General features: G+C 52.0%; 1 protein-coding gene across 2 annotated transcripts in view; it reads left to right on the plus strand.

The window, feature by feature from the left end:
• Positions 1 to 26,103, plus strand: part of ST8SIA5 (ST8 alpha-N-acetyl-neuraminide alpha-2,8-sialyltransferase 5) — a 56,318-nt gene that overhangs the window by 5,042 nt on the left and 25,173 nt on the right. Inside the window, exon 2 of one of the 2 annotated variants that reach the window (XM_029922761.1) lies at positions 13,342 to 13,449. The exons of the other annotated variant lie outside the window; for it this stretch is intronic. Coding sequence (XP_029778621.1) covers positions 13,342 to 13,449 — 108 coding nt within the window. The remainder of the gene's footprint in view (positions 1 to 13,341; positions 13,450 to 26,103) is intronic. 2 annotated transcript variants of the gene reach the window in all.

Below are 26,103 nucleotides of genomic sequence, written 5' to 3' on the forward strand. Positions count from 1 at the left end.
CACAGAACCGAAAGCAGGCTCCAGGCTCTGAGCTAGCTGTCAGCACAGAGCCTGACGTGGGGCTCGAACCCACGAACATGAGATCTGACCTGAGCCGAAGTCGGAGGCTTAGCCGACTGAACCACCCAGGTGCCCCTATTCCACTCCATTTTAAAAAATAAGTCCAGCCTTAAAAAGGAAGGGAAATCTGATACATGCTACAGCATGGATGCATCTTGAAGACAGTATGCTCAAACAACCAGGCCAAAATGACAAATATTGTATGTTTCCAGTACATGAGGCACCTAGGTAATCAACTCATGGAGACAGAAAGTAGACTGGTGGTTGTTAGAGGCTGCAGGTGGGGTGGGAGTTAGTGCCTAATGGCTACAGAGTTTCAGTTTGGGAAGATGAAAAAGTTCTGGATATGGATGGGGGTGATGGTTACACAACAGATTGAGTATACGTAATGTCCTGAGCTGGAGGCTTAAAAATGGTTAAAATTGGGGCACCTGGGTGGCTCAGTCGGTTAAGCGTCTGACTTCCGCTCAGGTCATGGTCTCACGGTTTGTGGGTTCGAGCCCCATGTCGGGCTCTGTGCCAACAGCTCAGAGCCTGGAGCCTGCTTCAGATTCTGTGTCTCCCTCTCTCTCTCTGCCACTCCCCTGATCACACGGTCTCTCTCTGTCTCTCAAAAATAAATAAATGTTAAAAAAATGGTTAAAATGGTAAATTTCTGTTATGTATATTTTACTGCAATATGAAAGTTTAAAACATTGTAGGGGAAAACCACCCAAATGATTTCATAACCTGTTAGTTTGAAGCCCTTAGTTAGAAAAAACACTGCTGGTTGGATGGAGTCACCCAGGAGAGAGCGGAAGGAGATGGTGAAGGTCAGGGCACAAAGCAGAGCCTTGCGGAAAGCCTGCACCTACCGGTTGAAGAGAAGAGCTGTTTCTGGACACTGAGGCTGCGTAGAGCAGAGGGGACCAAGTGGTAGGGAAACCCAGGGATAACGGTGCCAGGCAGGGAGCTGTCACCTGTGACACACCCAGCGGAGCGATCAGGTGGGATGAGGCCACGTGGGTCTGGTTCCGCGGGCAAGGGCGGTGCTGGGGAGGAGGGTCAGACCAAAGGATTTCCTAGAATCAAGGCCACGGAAATTGTCCCCTCCTCCTTGAGAGCTTGTTTGGAGGTTCTAGCAGGGGAGCGCAGCTACTCGTATACCCTTGACCGAAGAACGGCCCTCCTCTATCGGGGATGGTCGTCCTCTTCGACCGAGCGCGCAGCTTCGGGAGGGACGCACGTGGAGCGGTGAGGGAGGAAGGGGACACCCGCCTAGCCAGCCAGATCAGCCGAATCAACCCTGGCGATCAATGGGGTGACAGATGTCGCAGCCAGATCGCCCTCACATCCTGTACCCTCCTCCTTTAAGCCGTCCACGGCCTCCATGCTCCTTTGCTAGAGCTAAAATCTTCACATGAACTTCCCCTAGAGTGCTGGGGCCTTGCAAGCCTTAACAGAGGGGCAGGGAAAGGCAGTCATATTTTTGTTGTTGTTTCTTTTTTTTCCTTTTTAAAAAATTTTTTTAATGTTTTATTTTTGATACAGAGAGAGTCAGAGCATGAGAGGGGGAGAGTCCAGAAGCAGGCTCCAGGCTCTGAGCTAGCTGTCAGCACAGAGCCTGATGCGGGGCTCGAACCCACGAACTTGAGATCTGACCTGAACCAAAGTCAGAGGCTTAACCAACTGAGCCACCCAGGCGCCCCATGTTGTTGTTTCTTTTTTAGGTAGAAAGCAAGGTCACTGTAGATTTTTTTACAATCAGTTTCAACCTGCCTTTTTTTTTCTTTTACTTTTATTTTTTAAGGTTTATGTATATTTAGAGAGAGAGAAAGATGGAGAGAGAGAGGGAGAGAGAACAAGTGAGGGAGGGAGGGGCAGAGAGAAAGGGAGAGAGAAAATCCCAAGCAGGCTCTGCATTGTCAGCACAGAGCCCGACTTGCGATCCCATCCCAGAACCCTGAGATCATGACCTGGACTGTAATCGGAAGTCAGACCCCGAACTGACTGAGCCACCCTGGTGCCCCATAAAAACGTAATTTAACAAATTGTATTTTCTACTTTTTCTCATGTTTTATTTATTTTTGAGAGAGAGAGAGAGAGAGAGACAGTGTGAGCAGGGGAGGGTCAGAGAGAGAGGGAGACACAGAATCTGAAGCAGGCTCCAGGCTCTGAGCTGTCAGCACAGAGCCGGACGCGGGGCTCGAACCCATGAACTGCGAGATCATGACCTGAGCTGAAGTCGGATGTTTAACCAGGCCACTCAGGCGCCCCCCCCCAGAATTATATTTTCTAAACATCTGCAGCTAGTTAATAGAAATAAATTTGATTTTTTTGATACTGATTTTATAATCAGCAACCTAGATCATGAATACATAATGATAGTAATTTATCTATAGATTCTTCTGGGATTTCTACATAGACATTTTCTTCTTTTATCCCAACCCTATATCTTAATTAATTTTCTTGTCTTATTGAGTTGGCTAAGACCTTTGCCATGATGTTCAATAAAAATGCCATAGTGAATGTCCTGGCCTAATCCTCAAAAAATTTTTTTAACTTTCTTTTTTTAAAAAATTTTAACATTTATTTATTTTTGAGAGACAGAGCATGAGCCGGATAGGGGCAGAGAGAGAGGGAGACACAGAATCTGAAGCAGGCTCCAGGCTCTGAGCTGTCAGCACAGCTAACTTTCTTTTTAAATAGCTTTATCAAAATATAATTTGCCCAGTTAAAATGTACAGTTAAATGCCTTGGGGTATATTCAGACCATTATGTATCTGTCACCACAGTCAATTTTAGAATGTTTTCATTACCCCAAAAAGAAACCCCGGACTTCTTAACCATCACCCCCTGCCCCCCCCTCCCCCAGCTGTAGGGATATAGACATACTCTAGTGTATTTCCTGTCTCTATAGGTTTGTCTACTCTGGGCATTTCATACAAATGGCATCACATGATATGTGTCCAATATGATTGTCATCTTTTAAGCATGATGGTTTCAAAGGTCATCCATGTTATAATAATATCATTTCTTTTTGTTGATAAATAGCATTCCAATTATAAATATGCCACATTTTGTCCATTCTTCAGTGGTAGAAATTCGGTTCTTGTTTTTGCTATTATGAATAACACCATGATGAGCATTTGTGTCCAGCCTTTTGTGTGGATGTTCATTTCCATTTCTCTTGGGTATAAACCTGCAAGTGGTCCTGCGGGGTCACACGGTAACTCTGTGCTTTGCTGTTTGAGGAATTGCCAGACTCTTTTCCAAAGTGGCTACGCCGTTTTATGCTCCCTCCATGCAGTGCACGAGCGTTCCAGTTTTCCCACACTTTTTAAAACACTCATTATCATCTATCCTTTGGCCATAGCCGTCTTCATGGGTTTGACGTGGTGTTTCATTGTGGGTTTGATTTCTCATTTCCTTGATGACTAATGATGTGGAACATACTTTCATGTACTTATTGGCCATTTGTATATTTTCTTTGGAGAAATGTCTATTCCGTTCCTTTGCCCATTTTTAAATGGGATGATTTGTCTTTTTATGATTGTGAGAGTTCTTTATAGATTCTAAATATAAGTCCCTTGTCTATTATATAATTTCTAAAACATTTCTCTTATTCTAGGGGTTGACTTTTTACTTCCTTTCAGCATGAAAGTTTTTAATTCTGGTGAATTCTAATTTGTATATATGTATTTTGCTGTTGGTCTCTTGTGCTTGAGATACTATATCTAAGAAGTCACTGCCCATGGCCATGGACCAGGGACACCAAGAGTTTCCCTTGTGTTTTCTTTTCTAGTTTTATAATTTTAGTTCCTGTATTGAGGTCTTCGCTCCACTGGAGCTAAGTTTTGTTTATGGTGGGATTAAACTTAACCATAAGGTGAAGGATGGTGCAAGTGTCTCCACTGAGTATATCTGCTTAGTTTTTTGGGTTTTTGTTTTGGGTTTTTTATGGATAAACTCTAAGAGATTCAGACAACTCTGTGGTAGAGTACGCTAACACATTTTGCTAAGTGAGCAAGTGAGGGGAGTTTAATTGTGTTTGAATATTCATTTTATCAGATGATTTTTCTACCTTTGTTGGGTGATACATAGTTTCTTTGCCTTTAATCTTTTGATGTGATAAGTTACATTAATAGATGTTAAACTTAAAATTTTAGGGATAAACCCAGCTTGTTTATAGTATATAATTTATTTTCTATGATGTGAGATCTGTTGAGTAAAATTTTCATTTAAGATATTGTATCTTATGTTATTGAGTGATGTTGGCACATACTTTTCACTTATAATGCTGCCGTTGTCTTGTCGTAAAACCAGTCTTGTGAAAGGAGTTAGGGGATATTCCTTCTTTATTCCGTGGAATGATTTATGCCAGTTTGAGATCGTCTATCCTTTAAAAGCTTGGTAGAACTCACACCCACCCACACCCAATTTTTCCTTGTGGGAAGACTGTAAGTTCCTAATTCCATTTCTTTAATGGTCAAAGATGATTTAGGTTTTCTATGTTTTCCATAACAGGAGCAGAGGTTGGGTCTACTTTGTCCTGCCTTTTATGGAGAAAACTCTGCCACACACTCTTTTCCCTGCAGCCTTGCTCTCTCTGGTGTCAGGAGGGCACAGATCTGGGCCGCCTGCATGTGGCTGGTGTGGGCCTGAGACCTGAGGATATGAAAGTGGGTCAAGGAAGAGCACAGCCTGACTCCGCGCTGTATCTGAAGTGTGTATTTCAAGGCTCTCCTCAAGGAGCCAACAACCCTCCTTCTGATTGGCTGCCCTGAGACACAGGCATGGCCCAGGAGATGGGACCATAAGGGCTGGAGGGTCTATCCAGGGGCTGGTTCTGGAAGGCAAGGGTGCCTAGTGGGGACCTGGTGGGGATGGACGGTCCCCCAGAGAGGAGAAGGGATGCTGAGTTGACTGCCACCAGGGTGTGTGCTGTGCCAGCAGAATGACCTTATCGTTGTGCTGGCCAGAGCAAGCTTGTCTTGAGCACCTGCTGCAGGGCTGGGACTAGGGTGAGGCAAACCAGGCACCCAGGGGACAGAACTCACGGAAGCCTCCGTCTCACGGGTCCACCCTGCACTCGTATGAGCCTGGGATGAGGGGCCACCTGCAATTTCGTGCCCTGGGAGCTTTGCTTGCCTCACTCCAGTCCTGACCCTGACCTGCTGTGTGCCCATTCCACGACTGGTCGGGGGTGTCAGATGTCTGTCCCTTCCCCTGATGTCCCCCAGAGGCACAGTGCTGTTCTCTCACTCTTCTCCCTACCTCTTTCTCTGTCCAGTTCTGTTCTTTTTGACATCTGTACTTTTCAGGGCAATTTTACCTCTTAGAGGACTTAGCATCTCTTCCTTGACTTATCCAGGTCCACTCACTTTTCATCTAAGATGCTTTCATCCAAAACATCACTAGTTTAGCTCTTAACTCTATGTGTAAGGACCCCCGCCCCTTCCCCACCACACACAGGTGAAGGATTCATCAGCTAATGATATTATTAACCTTCCTTAAGGGTTCATGAGCCAAGCTCTGATCTAAGGAGATAATCCTAAATGAGGATTATTTCATTTAATCCTCACAACAGTCCTATTACACCGAGAGAGTCATCCTCACTTAATACTCAGAGAGGGTGAGTAACTTGTAGAAGGTCACAAAGCTTGTAAGACCCTTAAAAGAGGTGTTTAATTTTTTTTAAATGTTTACTTATTTTTGAGAGAGAGAGACAGAGACAGAGTGTGAGCAGGGGAAGGGCAGAGAAAGAGGGAGACACAGAATCTGAAGCAAAGCTCCAGGCTCTGAGCTGTCAGCACAGAACCTGACATGGGGCTCGAACTCACGAACCATGAAATTATGACCTGAGCCGAAGTCAGACACTTCACTGATGAGCTATCCAGGTGCCCCTTAAAGCGATGTTTTACCGATCTCTGAATTCCCAGGACCCAGCACAGTGCCTGACATTTACTGTTGAATGAATGGTTACATACAAAGGGAACTTCTAAACTTTTCCTAAAAACAAACATCAACTAAATGTGCACTGGGCTTTGAACCAGGGGGAGGAGGACATGTTGATGAAGAATTATTAGACATGATGCATATTCTTAAGGAACTTACAGCACGCTTAAAGAGACAAACATGAAAAATATGTAAAGCTGTATAAATCTGTAATTGTGTGACATGGGTGGCAAATTTCGTAGGTCCCAGAGGCGAGAGCAGTGGGGTGGTGAGTACCCGGGGGGACCTGGCTTGGGCTTTGGAGAGCCGGTGTGCTTCAGGGCAGTGATTCTGGGGGACAGGCTGGGGTGTTGAGGCTGCAGGAGCAGGTGATGGAAGCCACTGAAGGCTTTTGAATTTCTTTTATTCCCTGGATCTTGGTGAGCCGGAGGGCCTCCCCGGGCTCAGCTGAGTGCTCTGCGGTGTGAGCGGACGGGCTGTTCTCTCTCAGTGCCCATGCGGTGGGCCCGCCCTTCCAGACAGAGGCTTGGGCCAGACTTTGCCAGTCCTGTTTGCAAGGGGCCCACGGGTCCTGCAGGGCCCCTGGATTGTAGGGGATGGGCATGCGGCTGGTAAGCCAGGAAATGTGTGTGGGACACCGCGCACAGAGGGTGCCAGGTTACTGGAAGAGTGAAACGCATCCGTGCTCACTCCAGCCTCAGAGGATGCGATTTGTGCTGCTTCTGTTGAGTCTCCGAGCAAAGGAGCCTAAGCCCCCCCTCCAGCTCGCCAGCTCTCCATTCTTCCCCAGCCTGTCAGGCTGAGGATCAGAGTTTCCCCAGAAATAAACTGTGACCTCCCGAAAGAAGGCTTAAAGGAGGTGGGACTCCGCCGGCGTTTTCTCTTCCATGTCAGGCTGGGGTGCTGTCCTGACACGGGGTCGTTACTCTGGGTCGCCTTCCCGCTGCCAGGGCTTGTGGGGCTGACGTTCCCACACCTGTGGCCTCCCCCCCAGGGCCCTCAGCTGGTGGGGGTGCTGTTCTGCGCGTCCAGTCTCACTCAGCCTCTCCTTGGTTTAGGTTGATTCATTGCTTGCTTTCTTGCTTCATTCATTCATTTGTTCATTCATTCATTTATTCCTTAGTTTGTTCATTCATTCAGCAAGCATAACTTCCGTGCCGTTTATGTACCAGACCTTTGGTATCCAACACAGTAGCCACCAGCCTTGTGTGGCCATGGGACACTGGAAATGAGACAAGTCTACACTAAGATGTGCTGTGTTTATGTAAGTGTAAAATACACACTAGACTTCAAAGACACAATATGAGAAAAGATGTAACATATCCCATTACTTTTTAAATTGATTATATGTTGAAATGACAATATTTTGGGTATATTAGGTTAAATGAAAGTATATTAACATCAATTTCAGTTTTTTCTTCTTCTTAGAAACCTTTTTATTTTGAGAACTGTAGACTCACATACAGTTATAAGAAATAATCCAGAGAGAATCCTGTTTCTCCAACTGGTAACATCTTGCAAATTTATAGGACAATATCACAAGGAGGAAGTTAACATTGACACAATCCATCAACCTTATCCAGACTTTGCGGGTTTTACACAGCTCTCATTTGTGTGTCTGTGTGTGGTCAGTTCTATGGAATTTTATTAGCTGTTTTTATTTTTTTATAATATGGCTCCCAGAACATTCTAGATTATGAATATAGCTCCTGGTGTATTTCTGTTGGATTGTACCACTCGAGTCTCTTGTTGCCAAGATGTGTGAAACAGGTTTACTTTCAAGGAGCTTGCAGAGGGAGAAGGACCAAGTAGTTATGAAAAGTTTACAAACTTACAAACTCTGTTATGTACTAAGGACCAAGTGGGCTGGGGTTCTAGGACAGAGAGACTCCTGTGGCCTCCGTCCATGTGCAAACCTGTGTCTTCAATGGATAAATGAGCCTACTGGTTTGAAACAGGGCGGGGGCTCGAGTCTCGCCCACCTAGCTCCCTCTTCCTTACCCCCACCCTCTGCCATGTCCCCTCCTTCCTCTGTAGAATCTCAAAGAGTACCCCAGTGTTCCACAGAGTCAAGTTTGGGAATCACTGGACAAGACTGAGGATTTGAGGGGAGTCTTGAAGAAAGAGTCAGGTCTTGCCCTAAAGGAATAGAGAGGCAACCCCAATGTATTGGTCTGGTGGAGCTGCTGTAACAAAGTACCACAAACTGGGTGGCTTCAACAGAAAGTTCTGGAAGCTGGAAGTCTAAGATGAAGCTGTCAGCAGGGCTCATTCCTTCTGAGAACTGTGAGGGGGAATCTGTTTCATGCCCGTCCCATAGTGTCTGCGGGTTTGCCCGTCGTCTTTGACTTTCCTTGGCTCGTAGAATCTCCCCCTGCATCTTTACATGGTGTTCCCCACACCGTGTACATGTCACTGTCTAAATTTCCCTTTTTTTGTAAGGACACCAGTCCTATCGGATTAGCGGCCCATTCTACTCCAGTATGACCTCATCCTAATATAACTAATATCATCTACTATTTCCAAGGAAGGTCACCTTCATCAGTAGTGGGGATTAGGACTTCAACATATGAATTTTGGAGGGACAGGATACAACCCGCACCAGGAGCAAAGGCTGCGGCAGGAATGAAAGGATCAGAGAAGTTCAGCCGGACGGGGGTCCCCAGGTTTGGGGGAAGCGTGTGGGCTGCTGACCCTGGAGACACGTGCACACACAGGATCTGGGACACGTCATCAGATGGAGAAGACAGAATTAGTGGGAGCTCTTAAAGGAGAGTGGTTGGACCACAGGCATGGATGAGTGTGTGAGGGGGCCGCCTCCCAGTGTCTGCATCCACTGTCTTCCCAGGAGGCAGGGGGTCCCCACTCTGCTCACTGCGATGTGCTATTTGGGCCCTGAGTGCCAGAGGACAGCTGGAAGGCTGTGTGTGTGTGCCCGCAGCCCCTCCCTCACTCTGTGCTCCACCTGCCGCAGCCCCTCTTGGAAGGCAAGTCTGGAACACCAGCCCCGGGAACAGTGTTTGGATGTTGGCCTGAGGGGCCCAGGCTCTTCCGTGGTATGTAGATTGGGGGTGGCAAGGTGGTCTCAGGACTGTGCCTGGAGCTTATCTGGTTTCTCTCTCCAGACTCCTCCCAGGGCTGGGTGTCCACATGTGCACCCTCCCCTGCCCCTGCCCTGCCCCTGCCCGGGCACTGCAGTGCTTGGACACCCCCGGGCCCTGGCCCAGCAGCTCCTTAGCCAGAGGCCTCCGCAAAGCCATGGACGGCCATTGAATCCAGGAGGCCCTATCTGCTCCTTGCGACTCTGGGTCCCAGGCCTGGGGGCTCTCAAGGAGACCTCTGCAGTGCCTCTGGGGAGGACAGCCCCCCCACTCCTCTCCTCCTCCCTGGGAAGCTCCCTACAACAGCTTTTCTGTTGCGCCAAGTGAAAGTCCCCACAGTTGAACGCTGAGAATGAATCCACTTCCCTTCCATCCTCCGTCCCGCCCCTCGTGAGGTTCTTCTGGGGGGAATGTTACCACCCAGCCTTTCACAGAGAAATAGGGTGAGTCACTGGTGAGTCAGGAGTGGGGACAGGCGAGGGAGCATGTGGAACCTGGCAGTTATGCTCATTAATCCCCCTGAGAAGGCTTCCCAGCTGGCAGGCATTTCCTCCTGATGTGTGGGGAAGGTCCAGGCACCTTCTCAGAGAGACCTTTTCTTCCCAGCTCCTTCTGTGGCCCTGGACCTGGGGGAAGCGAGGGAGGGCCTAGCGCTTGGGGACTCCTGGTGGCCCCGCTGAGGTCGTGGCTCCTCAGAAGATGACTCTGGTCCCACCTCCCTGTGAGATGGTTTTGCAGAAAGGTGGCACTGTCGCTCTGAACGGATGCCCCATCACCTGCCCCTGCCCTGGCTCACTCAGGGACACTCTTGCCAGCCCCCAGAGACGCCATCGCATCCTGCCTCGGGGCCCCTGCGGGTGTCAGTGGCTCCTGGACCGTCCTGCCTCCGGATCCAGCGGCTGCCTCGTCACCACTTCCTGTCCTGCTCCGTGTTGACTTCTAGAGACTCCCTGACCCCAAACTCCTTACCCCCTCGCCTCCCTTTATTTATTCCACAGCACTGTTCACCCTGCGACACACCGCACATTGTTCACCTGTTAGCTTATTGTTGTACCTGTCTCTCTGTGGTCGAGATCAGGGTCCCTGGGGCAGAGCTTTTTTTTTTTACTTTGTTGATTTTTGAACCCCAACCCCTAGCCTGCCAAGGCAGTTCCATAAACATAGAATAATATCATAAATATTTGAAATCTATCTATACATATAATTAAATAAAAATAGCAAGAAGACAAAGAAAGGTTTCCTCAGTCAGCTGTGAGGCGTAACACAAGCGATTTGCTGGTTAATAATGGAAAAGCTTTTATCCATTTCATTTCAGAAACTCGGTGTCAAAGAGTTCATTTCCTTTTTTATTATTTTTTTAAAATTAAATCTTATCTGGGAGTGCCTGGGTGGCTCAGCTGGTTGAGTGTCCGACTTCAGCTCGGGTCATGATCTCACGGGTCCTGAGTTCAAGCCCCACACTGGGCTTGCTGCTGTCGGCGCAGAGCCCACTTCAGGTCCTCTGTCTGCCTCTCTCTCTGGCCCTCACCCGCTCACATTCTCTCTCTCAAAAATGAATAAACATGTATTTTTTTAAAAACCCACTTTATCCACCAGCTGATGGGAAACTGAGTCTATTATCGTTGTGGTGCCTTCCTTTTACCTCCCACGCCCACCCCAAGGTTTGCGTGAAACAAGCGGCGAGGGGCTCCCTAGCCACCCCAGCCGTGGTCAGTCTGCTCACTGCTTTCTGGAGGCTTGTGAAGCCCTAGGTCCGGCTTCTTTGGGTGCCCCAAGCGGTGGCTTTCTGAGGCCCTGCTGTCTGTCTGGAGGGGGATGTGGTGGGGGAAGCCCCGACCACTATAACAGGTGGCATCTTCTCCTCAGCCACCCCTCCTAGACCTGGGGGACCCCTCCCCTCCTGGCGCCCGGCACAGTTTCTTCAGGGGGTCCAGGAAGCTTTCAGCCCCCACAACGCACATGGCCCTAAAGTAAGAGGATAAAAAAGCACAGCTTCCTTCTTGGAGCGGGGGAGGGAATAAATAATTCAATAGATCATCCTCCCACGAAAGTTACATACTGATGTTTTCTGAATGACTTGCTTCTTTCATGATTTTTTTTCACGTAGAGCCAACTCAAGGTTACTCTTGCAATAATAGCAGGTCAGGCATTTGCATTCCTACTGCACGCTCCATCAGTGGGCGAGTGGGCAGGAAGGGGGTCGTCAGAGGCTCTGGAAGAGCGCCTGGTGTGTGTGGGGGGTTGCTGTTGCGGTGGTGAACTTGTGCACTGTGCATGAGGCAGAAGGCTGGGGGCCTGACCCAGCCCTCAGGGTGAAGACCCTAAGGTGTGCTGTCTTCGGCTGGCTGCAGGACGCGAACCAGAGCATCGGTGGCACAAGGACTAGACCGAGAGTCGAGAGACTCCTGAATTCTGGGGCTAGCTTTGCCACCAGCTGGCTGGGAGGTGGTTTCTCACACAGTGCCTCAGTTTCCTCAGCTGTGACGGATGATGCACAGTGTCTCTCTTAGTGGACGGGGGCTTCTGCGGGAGGGGGAGGCCCCCCAGAGTGCAACTAGAATGCAACATGGCATCTTTGGTTTGCGCAGTGTTCCATTTTTGAATTCATAGACGGCACTTAAATATTGGGGTGACCTAGACTCCCAAGGAGGTAGCGGGGGGACATCGAGGAGACAGCTTAAGTATGTGATCCTCTGGCCCGGGGCTCTGGAGACATCCGAGACAGCTCTCCTTGCCTGAAAGATGGGAACAGAGAGTTCTGAAGATTTGCCCGGGGTCACCTGGCTCATTAGTGGCTGGTCCAGGCTGACCAGACAGCAGCTCTGACAACCATCGGTGTCCTGTTCCTGTAGCTTAGAGGCTATTTATTTTAAGAGTTTTATTAAAAATTTTATTCCTTCTTTCATATATCTCTTTTCCCCTCGAGTCCCCCCCCTTTTTTTTTTACTGTTTGTTTTGTTCTCTGACTTTGAAGTTAAAGCTTTCCTCACACTGCCTGTTCATATTTAAGGGCAAGCCAGTCTCTAGAAGGTTCATTGGAGGCCTCCGAGGTGGGCATTGTCTTGGGACAATGGGTCCCAGCTGGGAGGATTTTGTCCCCCACGGTGGCGGGACACCAGGCAGTGCTGGAGACAATTTTGATCATCCCCGCAGGAAGGTGGGGGTGAGGTGCTCTAGAGGGCGAAGACTGGGGGTGCAGCTCAGCACCCCACACTGCACAGGGCAGTCCCACAACACAGAATGGCCTAGCCCCAAATAGCAGCTGCACCCGGTTGAGAAGGCCTGTGCTAGGGCGATGGGGTGACGCGCGCCCCACATCTCCACGCCCCCCTCTCCACCCTAGCCACCGGTGGGGCAGAGCGTGGGGGCGGGTGGGGTTCAGATTAGTGTGTCCGTGAATCCGCAGAACTTCTATGGGTCAGCTCCCCGCAGCGCAGCCTCCTGACATCTGTGGGCCCGGCAGGCCGAGTGCCCCCAGCATCTAGCTGCTCCCATACAGATCTAGAACAGCCCTCCACCTTTCAGCCCCATTCTGCGCTCCTGCCTTCCGGGGCTCCGGATCCCAGTTTCAGAGCTTCCTGAGTTGTGCACAGGGAATACATGTGCTCCTCATAAACGGTCAGGGCTCCACTTTCTCAGGTCTAAGGGAATTAAGTACCCATCTGCTTTTCCTCCTCCACGGTGTTGTCGCTGGCCCCTTTCATCACCTCTCCATGCTCACATCCTTATTTATGCCTTTGCTATCCCTTCGGTCAGAGTTGGGGAGGCAGCAGAAATAACCAGGCATGTGGACCAGAAGGTATGTCCTCATGCGCCGGAGAACCAGATGTCATGAAATGCTTTGTGGTGTGCCTGCCCCCGCCCCCCGCCCCCAGGACAGAAAAGTGCTGGTGAGCAAGAGCTCTTTTGGTAGAAGTCTCTAGAGCTAGGGGTGGAGGGACGCACCACATAGGAGATAAGAGAGCTCTATGACCTTGACCTTGCCAAGCCTCAGTTTCCCTGTGTATATAGCGTGTAACCTCAGCTCTGCAGGTAGAGGCTAAAGGAGGGGACGGATGTAAGTGAGCAGAGAACAGTGTGCAGGGTTGATAATCATCATCCTCATGGGTAGACGTCACGTCAGTCTCCAGCAAGTGCGTGACCAAGGCGATGTGTCACTTGGCACACCGGAAAGTGGCTCTGTGGAGATGGGTTTAACCCAGCGTGTGAGCCTTGAGTACCGACTGCCTCATTTTCTTGCCAGAAGCCTCCAGTTTGGCTGGCAGAGTGGCGACCAGCTGGCCAATTGGACGGGGCTCTTTAATGTCACGGACGAACCAGCAGTGCAGAGCGGCAGTGACTCCAGCTCCAGGTACAGATCCCCGGCAAACAACCAGGGTGGGGGTGGGGGAAGCCCATCCTGAGGTCATCTCATAGCCCCTGCCCTATGGTCCACCCCAGAGCTACCCTCAGGGAAGAAGCAGGCTCCAAGCTTCCTGTGTCTCAGCCTTGTCTCTTTTGACAAGAGGGGTGAGGGTTAGACTCAACCACAACCAAGTTGGGACTCACTGCCCCCTCTCTGTCAGGGAGAGGGGAGCTGGAAGGGGTGTGGAGTCTGGGCCTCAAGCTTTCATTTGAGGTGCCGGGGCTTCGGCTCCATCCCTGCCGCAAGGATTTCGGATGTCTGCCTGCAAGAGCATGCATCGGGGCTGGGTGTGGGGCGTGGGCTCTGCTCCTCTGACGCCCCACTGGGCAGGGGTCTACTCTGCCCATAGGTGGGGCTGACCTTGGCTGGGGCTGACCTTGGCTGGGGAAGAGCCGTCCCCCTCAAGATGGTGCTATTTGACATTCATACCATCACGTGGATATTTCTTCTTGCTTTGCTGCCGTGGTTGGAGTTCAGTCAGTCATGAAGGGCCCTCCGCGTGTTCCGAGCTCAGTATGTGTTGGATGCAGGAAAATACAATATCCTTGGGTGGAGCACACTCTTTGCAGGGAAGGCGTTGTGGGGAGTTCTTTCTGACAGGTGGAACTCTCTCTGTTCAGAGCTGGGTGTGGCTGGAACTGGCTGCCAGGGGATTCCAGGGGCCAATTAAATCTTTAGGTCGCTTAATTTTTGCATTTCTAAGTCCAGGCTAACTCTCAGGTCTGTTTCCCTGGGAAAGAGGCCTGAGTTTTTGTTGCTGTTCATTTTGACATCAGAACATTACATTGATTCCACAGAGAAGAAGTAGTGTGTTTTTCAGGGACCCCCAATATGCATGTGATTTGGTTCGATGCTTTGAAAAAGTAAAGATGCCCCAGTGTCAGGACCTGGTCTTATTCTAGCCTTTACGAGTACAGTTCTTTCCGTGTGTGAGTGGTGGGAGCCCTGGCCTGCAGCTGGGCCCCTGGGCTGTCACCGGCTGAGACCTGGGAGTCCAGACTTGCCCCAGCCGAGCATTGAGCCTCCTGTGTTGGTCTCTATGTTGCTGCCTGACTCGCTCACCTGCATGGGGGGAGTGGAGGTAAGTCCGCAGGCGTCTGCCTTCCTGGGGAGGACTCTGAAGAACTCGGAGAGGGGTTTGGCTAGAAGATGCTAATCCCCCAAGCAAGAGGGCACAGGCCCCTTGTGCCTCTTTTGGAGGAGACTCCTTCTGCCTTTTCCTGTTGCTAACAGACTTTCTCTCGCTTCTCCTCTTTCTTCATTTTGTTGCTAATTTCTCTGCCTCCCTGCCCCACCTCCTCTCCCTTCCCTTCCTTCCTGCACACTTTCTGGTCCCCATTTCCTGCTTCCCTCCCACCTCCTTTCTTAACTACTTCCCCACCCAGTGACCCAGGCCAGCCTCCCCTCCCTTGTCATCCAGGATCCCCAAGGGTCAGGGCCACTGCTGGCCTCTATCCACGTGGCTTTGGAACTAAGGCACCCTTTTTTCCCCACCCCTCCTCCCCAGCTGAGTTGATTTCCTCCTGGAGGGCTGCCATTTGACCCAGAGCCCCCTTGGTCATGGAATAAACGTGATGACCAACCACACATCCCAATTTCTTCAGGAACAATTCCAGCATCAGATCCCAGTTTCTGCTTGACCCCGCAAAGTACTTGCTACACATGTGAGAAACCACAGTACGTACAGTTCCCACGTGTCAGAAATAACGGTGAAAGGTTCGCTTCTGCCCTCCTTAAAATGGCTAGGACAGTGCAGGCAGCAGATTTGCAGGGCTTGGACAGGGAGCTCTTGCTGCTGTGGAATCGCTTTTGAGGGTGAAGCACCACCTCACAGTGAACAGCCCTCCATGCCTGGAATGTGTGCCGTGTCTCATGGTGTTATTTCCCTAGTGAATAATTCAGTGCGTGTGCCACATTTTGCTAGCAATTGTTGTGGTGTATTGAAGTGTGGTAAAATGTGTTATTTATTATTAACACAGTTGGAAGGGAAGTCAGGAGTTACCATATATAACCAGAGGACAAGGAGAGGCAAAAAAAAAAAAAAAAGCAAATGGCTCATAAATTGTATATTCAACCAGGAGCCCCTGGAGAAGGAGCAGGTCCAAGTGATCATCTGGAAAGCTCCAAATATGACCACAAAGAAAATCCAGGCCAGAGAGAGCTCCTAAAGGCTGCGGTCAGGTCTTCTCATTGGACATGAGCTAGGAGAAGGCTGGGCCGCATTGGTGTGTGAGTTATAAAATATACATCGACATATAGCTTTTTAAATTCAAGTGCAGGCCTAAAGGTGTTTGGTAAGAATCCTTAGGGGAACTGCTTTAGGGAGCCGATAGGAATAGTTTTTAATCACCAAGTGCTGCTATTTAAGTGTGTGCTTTGAACAAGCAGGAAGATCTTAGAATCTTAGAAGACTGCATTCATCACGTCTGGGTTACGTGTCTGGGTTTCTGTCCTCCGCACCAGACAGTGATTGTGCGTCCCCGCCTCTGAGTTCTCAGCACCCGTGTGGTGCCTGGCACGTAGAAGGGGCTCAGTAAATGGTAATTGAATTAAAAAATGAATTAAGCAGGCACGTAGTAAAGGCTGTTGGTCAAAAAGCAAACTTAAATGTCAGTGTTGCTGAAGTCTCCCTTAGAGAGCTATTCCTTGGAATGAATCTGTCTCTGGCACTGTCTCTGAAAATTAATCCCCAGAGGGGAAGCACGTTGAATCACGAACTCATTCACAGTTGGAATGATGGGAGAATGTTCTCTTGAGAAGAGCAGGTAGTAGGGAAGTCTGAGAATTCTGGGCCGGCGGGTGGGAAAAGGGAGGCTGGAGGTGGGTGGGAAAGGATGGCTAAGGAGTGGAGAGAAGGCGGCGAAGGCAGATCATGGACTTCGGCACGAAGCCCTCCCGGACGCCTCCCACACAGCATTGTGGCAATCCTGGAATGGTGGATGAGGGTGTGGGGGGGAGCTCTTGTCCTACATGGCCAGCTCAGTGCATTGAGCCCCCTGGCTTGGCCCAGCTGCCCACCTTCCCGCTGATGGCCCATAGGGCGGGGGAGGCAGCAGCGCCCTTGACTATCACGGTCCTACAGGGTGCGCCGTGTTGTGTCCGCTGCCTCCGCATGTCCCAGGGAAAGGACCGAGTCAGAGGGGCTGAGGAGCTGAGGGCCTCTGGGGTAGGAGTCCTCCCAGTGCTGACAGCACAAAGGGCTTCACTCAGCTCCTGCCAGCCAGGCCCCTGCCCCACAGCAATGCCTTATCATCCTGCCAGTGTCCACCTCCCATCCCACCTCCTCCTTGAAGCCTTCCTGGATAGGCTCTCTATATTCTATAAGAAGTGTCTGCACAGAGGGCTGTTTCTATCATCAAACACACAGAGAACTCTCCAGCAAGTGCATGTACCCTTTTCCATGCTTGTTCAGGTATTCATTCATTCCCCAAATCCTGAGCCCTGGGCTGGACTGCCTGTGCGTGCCTCTCCAGGGCCCTCCAGACCCTCCAGCTTCAGACACGGCCCCCAGCTGGCCTGACTGGCCGGCCTCACGGCCCTTCTCCCAAAGTCTGCACAGCCTTAGCCCTCCTGGTCTGGGTGATAGGGCAAGAGGCCATGTGCAAAGACAACTCCAGGAACTCTCCTCTCTGGTGTCCAGAGCAGAGCTGGCCCCAGGCCACTGCCCACGTGAGCTGCCCGCTCCTGGGACAGTATTCTCCCCCTGCCGCCTGCTTTCAGGTCAGGGTACAGGGGACTTCGTAAGTTGGGGGAGGTGGCATAGCACCAGCCATGGGAGAAACGGGGAAGCTCCAAACTGGTGTGACAAGAGACTCTGCTCCACAGAGAGTGAGTCAGCTGAGTGTCGGGGTCCGGGCCAGAGCCCTTCGGTCTGGGGTGAGGTGTGTGTGTGTGTGTGTGTGTCTAGCATGTACTGTGCAGCACAGGGGTAGGGATTGTCATATTTCAGAGGGGAATTCAATTTAGTGTTTTATTATGCTGTATTTGGTTGTTCCCTAATTGTTTCAAGACAGCGTGTAATTAGATAATAAATTTGTGTGGCATGGGTGGCAAATGCGCCAAGAGCTCCGTGTGGAGTCGGAGGGGGGACAGGCTCTGGCCGGGATCCCGATAGACGATGCCCACGGCCAAGGGTGACGGGCGCTGATGGCGTGCCCAGTACTGTGCTGGGCTCCTGCGCACTCCTGCATTTCCTCCCCATTCTCCAGTGTTTGAGGCGGGTCCTGTCATTGCCCTCATTTCACAGGTGAGGAAACTGAGTCCCTGCTTGCAAGTGGTGGGGGACGGAGCTGGCTCACACCCCATGTGGTGTGACTCCAGACTCCCCAGATGGGCAGGCCGTGCCAGACTGAGGGATTGCCCTTCCTGGACAGTGGGCAGGTCACCTCGAGCAGGGTGTTGGGGTACATCTTTGGGGCCTCTCAGCTCCTGATACCCCATCGCTTTGCCGCCTTTTATCCTCTGTGTCTTTCTACCACCCCCTTATGGTTAGTGCTTTCTTTCTTTTTTTTTAATGTTTTATTTATTTTTGAGAGAGAGAGAGAGAGAGAGAGAGAGAGAGAGAGAGAGAGAAAGGGAGACAGCGTAAACAGGGGAGGGTCAGAGAGAGAGGGAGACCCAGAATCTGAAGACAGGCTCCAGGCACAGAGCCTGACGTGGGGCTCGAACCCACGAACTATGAGATCATGACCTGAGCCGAAGTCGGATGCTTAGCCGACTGAGCCACCCAGGCACCCCTGGTTAGTGCTTTCTTGACTGTTAACCCTGACAGTCTTCCTTCTACCTGCTCCTGAAGGCTCTGCATTTCAAAGAGGAGCCAGCCCTTGGGGCAGAGTTACCCCAGGGAAAGAATGTTCCATGCGCTGCACACCTGACTTGTGGGTGGAGGCTGGCTTAGCCCCAGCCTTTCTGGTCAACTTTTAAATCTGTGGGAAAGGACAAAAAAATAAATAAAAAGAGGGAGGGTGTTCTTTCGGGCTCCATCCAGCTGGGAAGAATTTGGAGAGTCAGGTTTGGCAGAATGTTCTGGGCTGGGTGCTGGCAAAGAAAAACAAGATGGTGCAGCTTCTACATCTCCTCCCACGTACCTGACATGGGCCTCTGGAGGCCACCAGGCAGGAGGCTGTCTGTGGAGTCCAGGTCATTGGTGTCCTGGGACTCGTCAAGTGGTGGTGGCCTGTGTGGTGAAGTCCATCCCCCTGGCCCTCGAGCTTTGTGGCCCTTGGGTGAGTCCGAATTGAGTCTCCTGGGCAAAGGACCACTTGGGCAAACAGTTTGGTGCCCCGGTTACCTCATCTGTTAAACTCTGACGTTGTTCACTCACTAGTGGTGGGGTCCTCTGAGAGGACCTTGTGGGGAAGATCCAGGCCCCAGCCCTGCCCCTTCTCACGGCTGGGTACGAGGACTTCCCTCTCTGAGCCTCGTTTCCAGATCAGATGGTCAAAGGACCTCCCCCAGGTCTGCTCCCAGAATGGAAAGGCCAGAGGGGGTGGGGTCCAGCTGGGAAGACCAAGCACGCACCTGAGAAGCAGTTTAGGGGGCCCCCGGATAGTCAGGTGCCCGAGGCTGTCCCAGGGTCTCACTACCTGCAGTGCTCCCACGGCCTACACTTTCTCCCGGGGGTGGCTGTACGGACCGTGCTGGGGCAGGGGTGATGGGGTGATGGGGCTCACAGAGGCTGTCCTCCCCTCTCAGGCCTCCTGGTGCAGATGTAAACCTTCCCTCCCTCACCCTCCACTGGGGCCCCTACGGAGCACTTAGGTCTATTTCTTCTTCCTCCGGCGGTCCTGTGGCGGATCCTTCACACGCAGGGGGAAAGGCCCCCTTCCCAGGTCAGCTGGACCGAGGCTCCCGGTCTCCCTCTCTTGGCCTGGGCTGGCTGCTACCACAAAGCACCACGGATGGGTTGGCTTCGAAGCAGCTGACTGTCAGTTCTGTAGGCTGATGTTCGCGATCAGGGTGACAGTACGGTCAGGGAGGGTGGGAGCCCACGGGAGCCCACCCTGCCTGCACACCATATCTTCCTGCTGTGCCTGCGCAGGGCAGGAAGAGGGTGAGAGAGCTCCGCAGGGTCCACCGATCCCACTCGTCAGAGCTGCACCCTCCACCTAATCACCGCCTGAAGACCCCCGCCTCCTGACGCCATTACATGGGGGGTTAGGATTTCAGCATGTGGATTTTGGGGAGCACACACCATCAGTCTGTGGCACGCACTCAGTGCTTGTCTCACAGACTCCCACGGTCACCGTGTCCAGCACCTCCCACTTCCGTTCTCCCCTCAAGCCATGCCAGCGGGGCATCTGCCTGCCAGCTCCCGGAATCTACTCTTGTCAAGGTCACTGATGACCATCTAGTTGCTTAGGGCAGGCAGCGGGGCCTCCTCCGTCCTCTTCCTGGCTTCCATTAGCTCTGGACAGAGCCGGCCCTTCTGTCCTGGAAATGTTCTTGGCTTCTCTGTCACTGGGTGCTCTGGGTTTTCCTTCTTCCCACAGACTTTCCTTCTCAGTCTCACTACGTCCTTTGTCACTTGACTCTGGAACATGTACCTCTAACCCCGACCTCTGCACCCGGCTGCGGACGTGTGGGTCCCACTGCTTACGATCGCCTGCGTGTCTCAGGGTCCCAACAGCCTTACCGTGGCCCAGGGGCGTCTGATTCTAGCCACACTGGGCATCGCTGTTGTTTCCTCCTCTGGAAATGGCTCTGTGATGCAACCAGGTGTCCAAGCTAAACTCCTAGGAGTTACTGTTGATTTTTCTCTTTCTTTTTCGCCGTTCAAATCCTGTCATCAGCTTATCCTTAACCCATTTCCTGCTCTGTCTCCTTCCCCCACATTCTAGCTGCCACTCTGGACAATCCACCCTCTTCTCTGGCTGCAACAGTCCCATCCCCCTGTCTGTTCTTGCTGTGCGGTCCGTCCTCCCTGCAGTGGCCAGAGGGAGCCTTCCCATTGGACCTCTGCCTCAACGTGTAGCTGTACCGAGGGACAGCTTGACCCGGTGCCACTCGCCGCTCTGGACTCAGTTCCTCTCATTGTCCCCCCCACCGTCCCCACCGCCCTGCCCTGCAGCCTGCTGGCTTTATCCCTCCTCAGGGTGTTTTGTTTATTCACCCTTCCCTCTCTGCAATGCTCTTCCTGCGCTCCTGCTGAGGCCTCCGTCTCTGTTCAGAGATGCCTTCCTTGACCTTCCACCAGCCTTCTGGGTCCCCGCCAGCCCCCTGTACTGTCTTACATTATAGAGTTCATCACCACTTGGCACTACGTTGCATTATATTTCATTTGTCTCCTCCTCCTCCTCCTCCTGAGGGTGGGGATTTGATCTGGCTTGGTCACCACTGCATCCTCGCCTAAAACAGCACCTGGCCCATAGCGATGGATCAGTAAATCTTCGGTGAGTGAAAGAGGGGAAAAGCCATCCATCGAGGGGAGTTGTATATAGTCCAGTTTACTAAGGACTGAGCTGGGGAGCGTGCCAGGGGCTGTGAGCACATTAGGGGGAGAACACAGAAAGCTGCCAGGAGACTGACCTCTGATGGACCAGCAGCTGGGAAGACACAGAGAGGAAGAGTGAGAAAAGAGGACCGACTCATGCCCCTGGTGCTGGGAGGGAGAGAAGGACCCCAAAGGGAGCAGAGGTGGCTTCCTGGGTTGGGGAGAAGTCCGAGGAGGCCAGGACCAGGCAGCATTTAGCTTGGGCCCCGGAGGGCGGGGAGGTGGTGGTCAGGCACAGCAGCGGGGCGGCAGGGCACCTGGAGGCTTGCCAGGTGTTTGGGCCGGATTTTGCAGAGGAGAGTTTTCCAGGGCTCCCAGGTGCGGTGCAGAAAGTAAGGCCACTGCGTGTGCACTCGTGCATGGAATGTCTGCCCCACTGGGTGTGGGGCTCCGCAGAGCCGTGGGCTGGCGGAAGGAGTGGCAGCAGGCTTTGCCCCTGACCCCGGCCCCCATCCCACGCCAGGAAAGACCCTTCAGAGAAGCTCTCACCAAGAGCCGATCACGGGACTCTCAAGGGTTGCCTTGAACATCAGGCTTTCCTTAGCTTTCCGTTCTGATCCTCCAAGCCCCTCTGCAGATCCCCATGGACAGATGAGGAGATGGGGACCCAGAAGGAGCCAGCATCCAGCCGGGGACCGAGGCAGGTCTCTCTACCATCCGGGAAGGGGGGTGGCTCCTTTGGCAGCCATGACCTGTAGTCGTTGACAGCGCAGCTCTCCTTGCTTCTTGCTGCACCTGTTTGAGAAGACCCTGCAGTCCTCTGAATTGTCAGGCTGCAATTTTCAGACTCTGATTTCTGTGTGTTTGCTCTGATGGGGAGTGTGCAGTCTGGAGAAGGCAGCTGTTCTGGCCCTGAAATAGCGTGAAGCTCACTGAAGGGGAGGGGGCTGCCCATGGAGAAAGCCCCCCCTCGTTCCCCTGTAACTGTGGCTTGTCAGAATCAGGGAGAGGGAGTGCACTGCAGTCACCGAAGAATATAGATTCTGAGCTCCTGAAAGCCTGAGGTCTGCTTTCCAGCGCCCCCATTTATGAGCTAAATGACTCTGGACAAGTTGCTTTACTGGAAATCTTGGATTATAAAAATGGGGAAACAATGCCTGTCCTCATGGGGCTGTTGGGAGGATTAAACAAGACAAAGTTAGAGTCCAGTCTCAGGTTGTACATACAGTTGTGCAGGATGGGCACTGCACAAAGATACCCAGCCAAGGGGTCAGGCAGGGTTGACATCCAGCTCATTCCCACTTGATAAACCATGTGACTGGCATGTGGCTTAATTCATCTGGAGAAAAAGTACTTTTTCCTAATTTGCACAGAGGTGCCATACCCTCACTGCTCCCACCCAGTGTGGAATAAACAAACCACTCTGTGGTCCTTTGAAACTTTGTACCAGGTTTGAGAAGAGTGCAGGGGCTCCGATTGCTGAGCTGGGGCCGCTTCCCTGCTCCCTGGGCTGGGGGAGGCTCTTGCAGGACATAGAGACAGACCTCCCTGGGCTCCTGTCCTCTTGAACGCCATCAGCACCTGGGGAGGAGAGGCAGTGTTAGATAGAAAGCTGAATGCATGCACCTTATCTGGTACCAGCCAGTGCTTGTTGGGACTCAAAGTTCTGTGCCTTCCAAGTAAGACCCCGTGGTCCGGGGCACCTGGGTGGCTTAGTCGGTTAAGCATCCAACTTCAGCTTAGGTCATAATCTCGTGGTTTGTGAGTTTGAGCCCCGCATCGGACTCTGTGCTGGTGGTGCAGAGTCTCTCTCTCTTTCTCTCTCTCTGCCCCATCCCTACTTGTGCCCTCTCACTCTCTCTCAAAATAAGTAAATAAACTTAAAAAAAAAAGCCCCCATGGTCCTGATGAAGTTCTAGAGGGGGTTCAGGCCAACAGGAGGGCCCTCTGAGAGCCAGGCTCACGGAGGAAGGTGGGCAGGGATGTGTGCGGGCCCCTGGGCACGCTGACAAGACGCCTCCTCGGCCTGCAAAGCCAGAGCCCACATCTGGGTAGGAGGGAAACTAATATGCTGGACTGCCTCGCTCACCTCTGCGTCTGTCTTCTCACTTAGTGGAGCCATCACCTGCTGGCCAGGCAGCTTCCCCCGCTCCCCTCCCCCCCCCCCCCCCCCCCCCCCCCCCCCCCCCGCACAGTCCCTGAGGGCACAGAGGAGGGGGCAGGTTGGAGGCGGCCTGGCACCGTCCCGGACTTGACTGCCGGAAGCCAAGTGGCATCTGAGATGAGCTGGCCTGACGGGCTATGACTATTTATACCTGGGTAGTGCCAAATGTGATGCCAGGGCCCCTCCCCTTCGCTCTGGTCAGAGATCGTCTTTCAAGAATTGGATGAAGAGATGGTGCCTGACTCACCTTGAGAGGCCAATGGAGTTGAGAAACTTGGAGAGACTGCTTGTTGGAAAGTTGGGAGGCTCGAGCTGTGCCGTGGGAGATCTAGGACGTAAACAAAAGGGCATTTATTAGTGCTTTCCTAGAGCGAACGAGTCATAACCACATCACAGAAAACTTGTAACAATACACAAGAGTCTTTTAAAAACACAGTCCTGTTATTCACAGAAGCCCCGCATCAAGGCCTTGTGACAGCCTTTCCCTTTGGCCTGTGCGTTCACACATGCACACAGCATTCTCTTGGGAGGGCATGGTGTTGTAGCTTGTGTTTCCCATTCGGCATCGTCCTGGGAGCACCTTCCCACATCATCACACAAGGAAACAGAAGCATCGTTTTTGAGGTCCGCCTAACAGTTTGCATCCGGGCCGAACAGGGGTTCCCGTGCGTTGTCCAGAGCGCAGTCCTTGGGTGTCCCATCAGGTGTGGAATCCAGGGGAAATACAATCTTATTTCCTCGAGTGTTAGCTTTGGAGACTGGGATGGAGCAGCGCAGCTCAGAAAAGCAAAGCCCGGGTAGGACGGAGACAGGAGCACCCATTACCGGCTCCATTCCCAGATGGCAAACCGGGGGCTTTAGGCCCAGGCGTGGGGCGGTTGTGACAACTTGGCGTGGAGCGTTTTCAGGGTAGCTGGGGTTCAATACTGTCATCTACAGCAAGACACACAGATGTGGGAGCCACTGCCGTGCAGGAAGAGGATTTTATACTCACAGATCCCTAGATGCAGGAGGCACACTGCACCGTGTGGGGCCACACTGGGGGTCATGGGCTGGTCAGGAGGCAGAGAGAGTCGGGTGGGGAGAGTGGGCAAGAGCCTTACGGTGGTTTCTGTGGAAGAAACAGGTGAGGCAGGTGCCCCAGGCATGGGGCTGGTTAGTCTGAATGATTTCAGTGGGCTCTAGATCTAAGGGCTTTCCCTCCCTGTGTGGTTCCTGTCCTGGGATGATCAGGGCAGGGGGGAAGAGGCCCTGGATGTGAGAGGAGGGTTGGTCTGGGTTATGAGCTCCGGACTGGTTTGTTCGCACAGGAAAGGTGCGCTCCCAGAGGGTTACTGTCTCCCGAAATTGGCTGGCCCCAGGGTCAACAAGGCCCCGATGTTCAAGCATCAGAAAGCTGCCGTTTCTGCATGGTGTCTGCCGCAGAGATGGGTGGTCAGAAACATTCCCGCGTCCAAGCAGAACACAGCATGAGCTTTATCCACAGGGTGGCAGGGGAGAGGTTTGCTAGCAGCAGCAGATGGAGGACGCCAGCCAGTCCAGATGGCAGAGAAGTTTCCTGAGGTGACCCAGGCCTGTCTCAGCTCTGCCATCAACCAGCTGAAGGCCATAAGCAAGGCGCTGACTCTCTGGCAACTCTTGCCCTTTAATGGCAGGAGAGAGGAGAATGAGGCACACACATTCCTTGGGCTCTTCCTGTGTGCCAGGCACAGTGCTGGGGCTTTCCGTGAAGTTCTCATCAATATCCTCTCTCAGCCCTGTCACACATGTACCGCCCATGCTTATGTGTGGATTTCACAGATGAGCACACTAAGGCTCACAAAAGTGATGGGCCTCAGGTGGCTTCTGGTGGCTTCTGGGGGACAGAGAAAGAGTGTGACCCAGTTCTGAAGGTCTGTCCACCTAACAGCCACCCATCACAAGGCACGAGACCATATGGAGCCCCCGTCCTGCCCGGTTCCCTAGATGGGTGAGGTTGGGGATTCGGGGGAGCAGGAGACCAAGTGGAGGCTGGCAGAGGGGAGTCGGGGATGGTCATGGAGGGGCTGCCTGAGCAGTGCGAGTTCCTTCCTGGTATTTGTGGATCGTTCATCCACAGTCTCACTCTGGCTTGGTTAGCATGTGGTAAACACCGAGGGAAACTTGGGATCATATTGTAGTGCTGACTGGGGCCTTGGCTGCCACCTCATTCAAACAGATCGTTTTAGGGAGGAGAAAGAAGAGACCCAGAGAGGGGAAGTGATTTACCGAAGTCACAAAGCTGGGTTTAGGGGCATATCTAAGATGTGTCTGCAAGATAGCCAACCCCCTGAGAGCTCTGGGCTGAGTCTCCTCCAAAATAACTCCTGTACCCTTTGAATCTGGAGCTTTTCTCAGGAGCAGCCTGAGATCATGGCTTCAGATGACCCAGTGGATTCCAGAGGACCTAGTGCCACTGGCTCTGGTTGCAAACAGTGATCCTTGTGATAAGATACCACCCCTCCTTTACCTGTGTGTGACTGGAAAATGATGGGAGTTACAGCCAAGGTCTTGGACTTTTCTGGTGGCCTCATGCTGACCCCTTGTTCTATATAATTCTATATAGATTCTATATAATTAATATAGAACAGAATCCATTTAGCTAGCGAAAGCAGAAAGAGATTTTTTTAGGGTACTACTAGCTCAGAATCATTGGGAACATTGAAGAAAGACCAAAGGCTGAGGCTCCCAAACTGCGCCGTGAAACGGGGCCACCGTGAGAGCCGCCTCTGATATAATCACAAGGGTGCTCCTACCCCTTGCAGTTTCCGAGAGCCATGCCACTTCTGCCGCATTCTGGGCCAGCAAAACAACACCTGGAGCCTTGCCCTTGTATACCTGTAACTCAACTCTGAATCAGGCTCATGCAAATGCTTCTGATTGGTTGAACCTAAGTTATAGCAAACCCTAGCTGCAAGGGAGTCTGGGAAATGTAGTTTTTAGCTTTCTGGTCTGTAGTACAAAACGTATAGAGGTAGCAAAGACA

This window comes from Suricata suricatta, chromosome 14, assembly GCF_006229205.1.
Source record: "Suricata suricatta isolate VVHF042 chromosome 14, meerkat_22Aug2017_6uvM2_HiC, whole genome shotgun sequence".
Lineage (NCBI taxonomy): Eukaryota > Metazoa > Chordata > Mammalia > Carnivora > Herpestidae > Suricata > Suricata suricatta.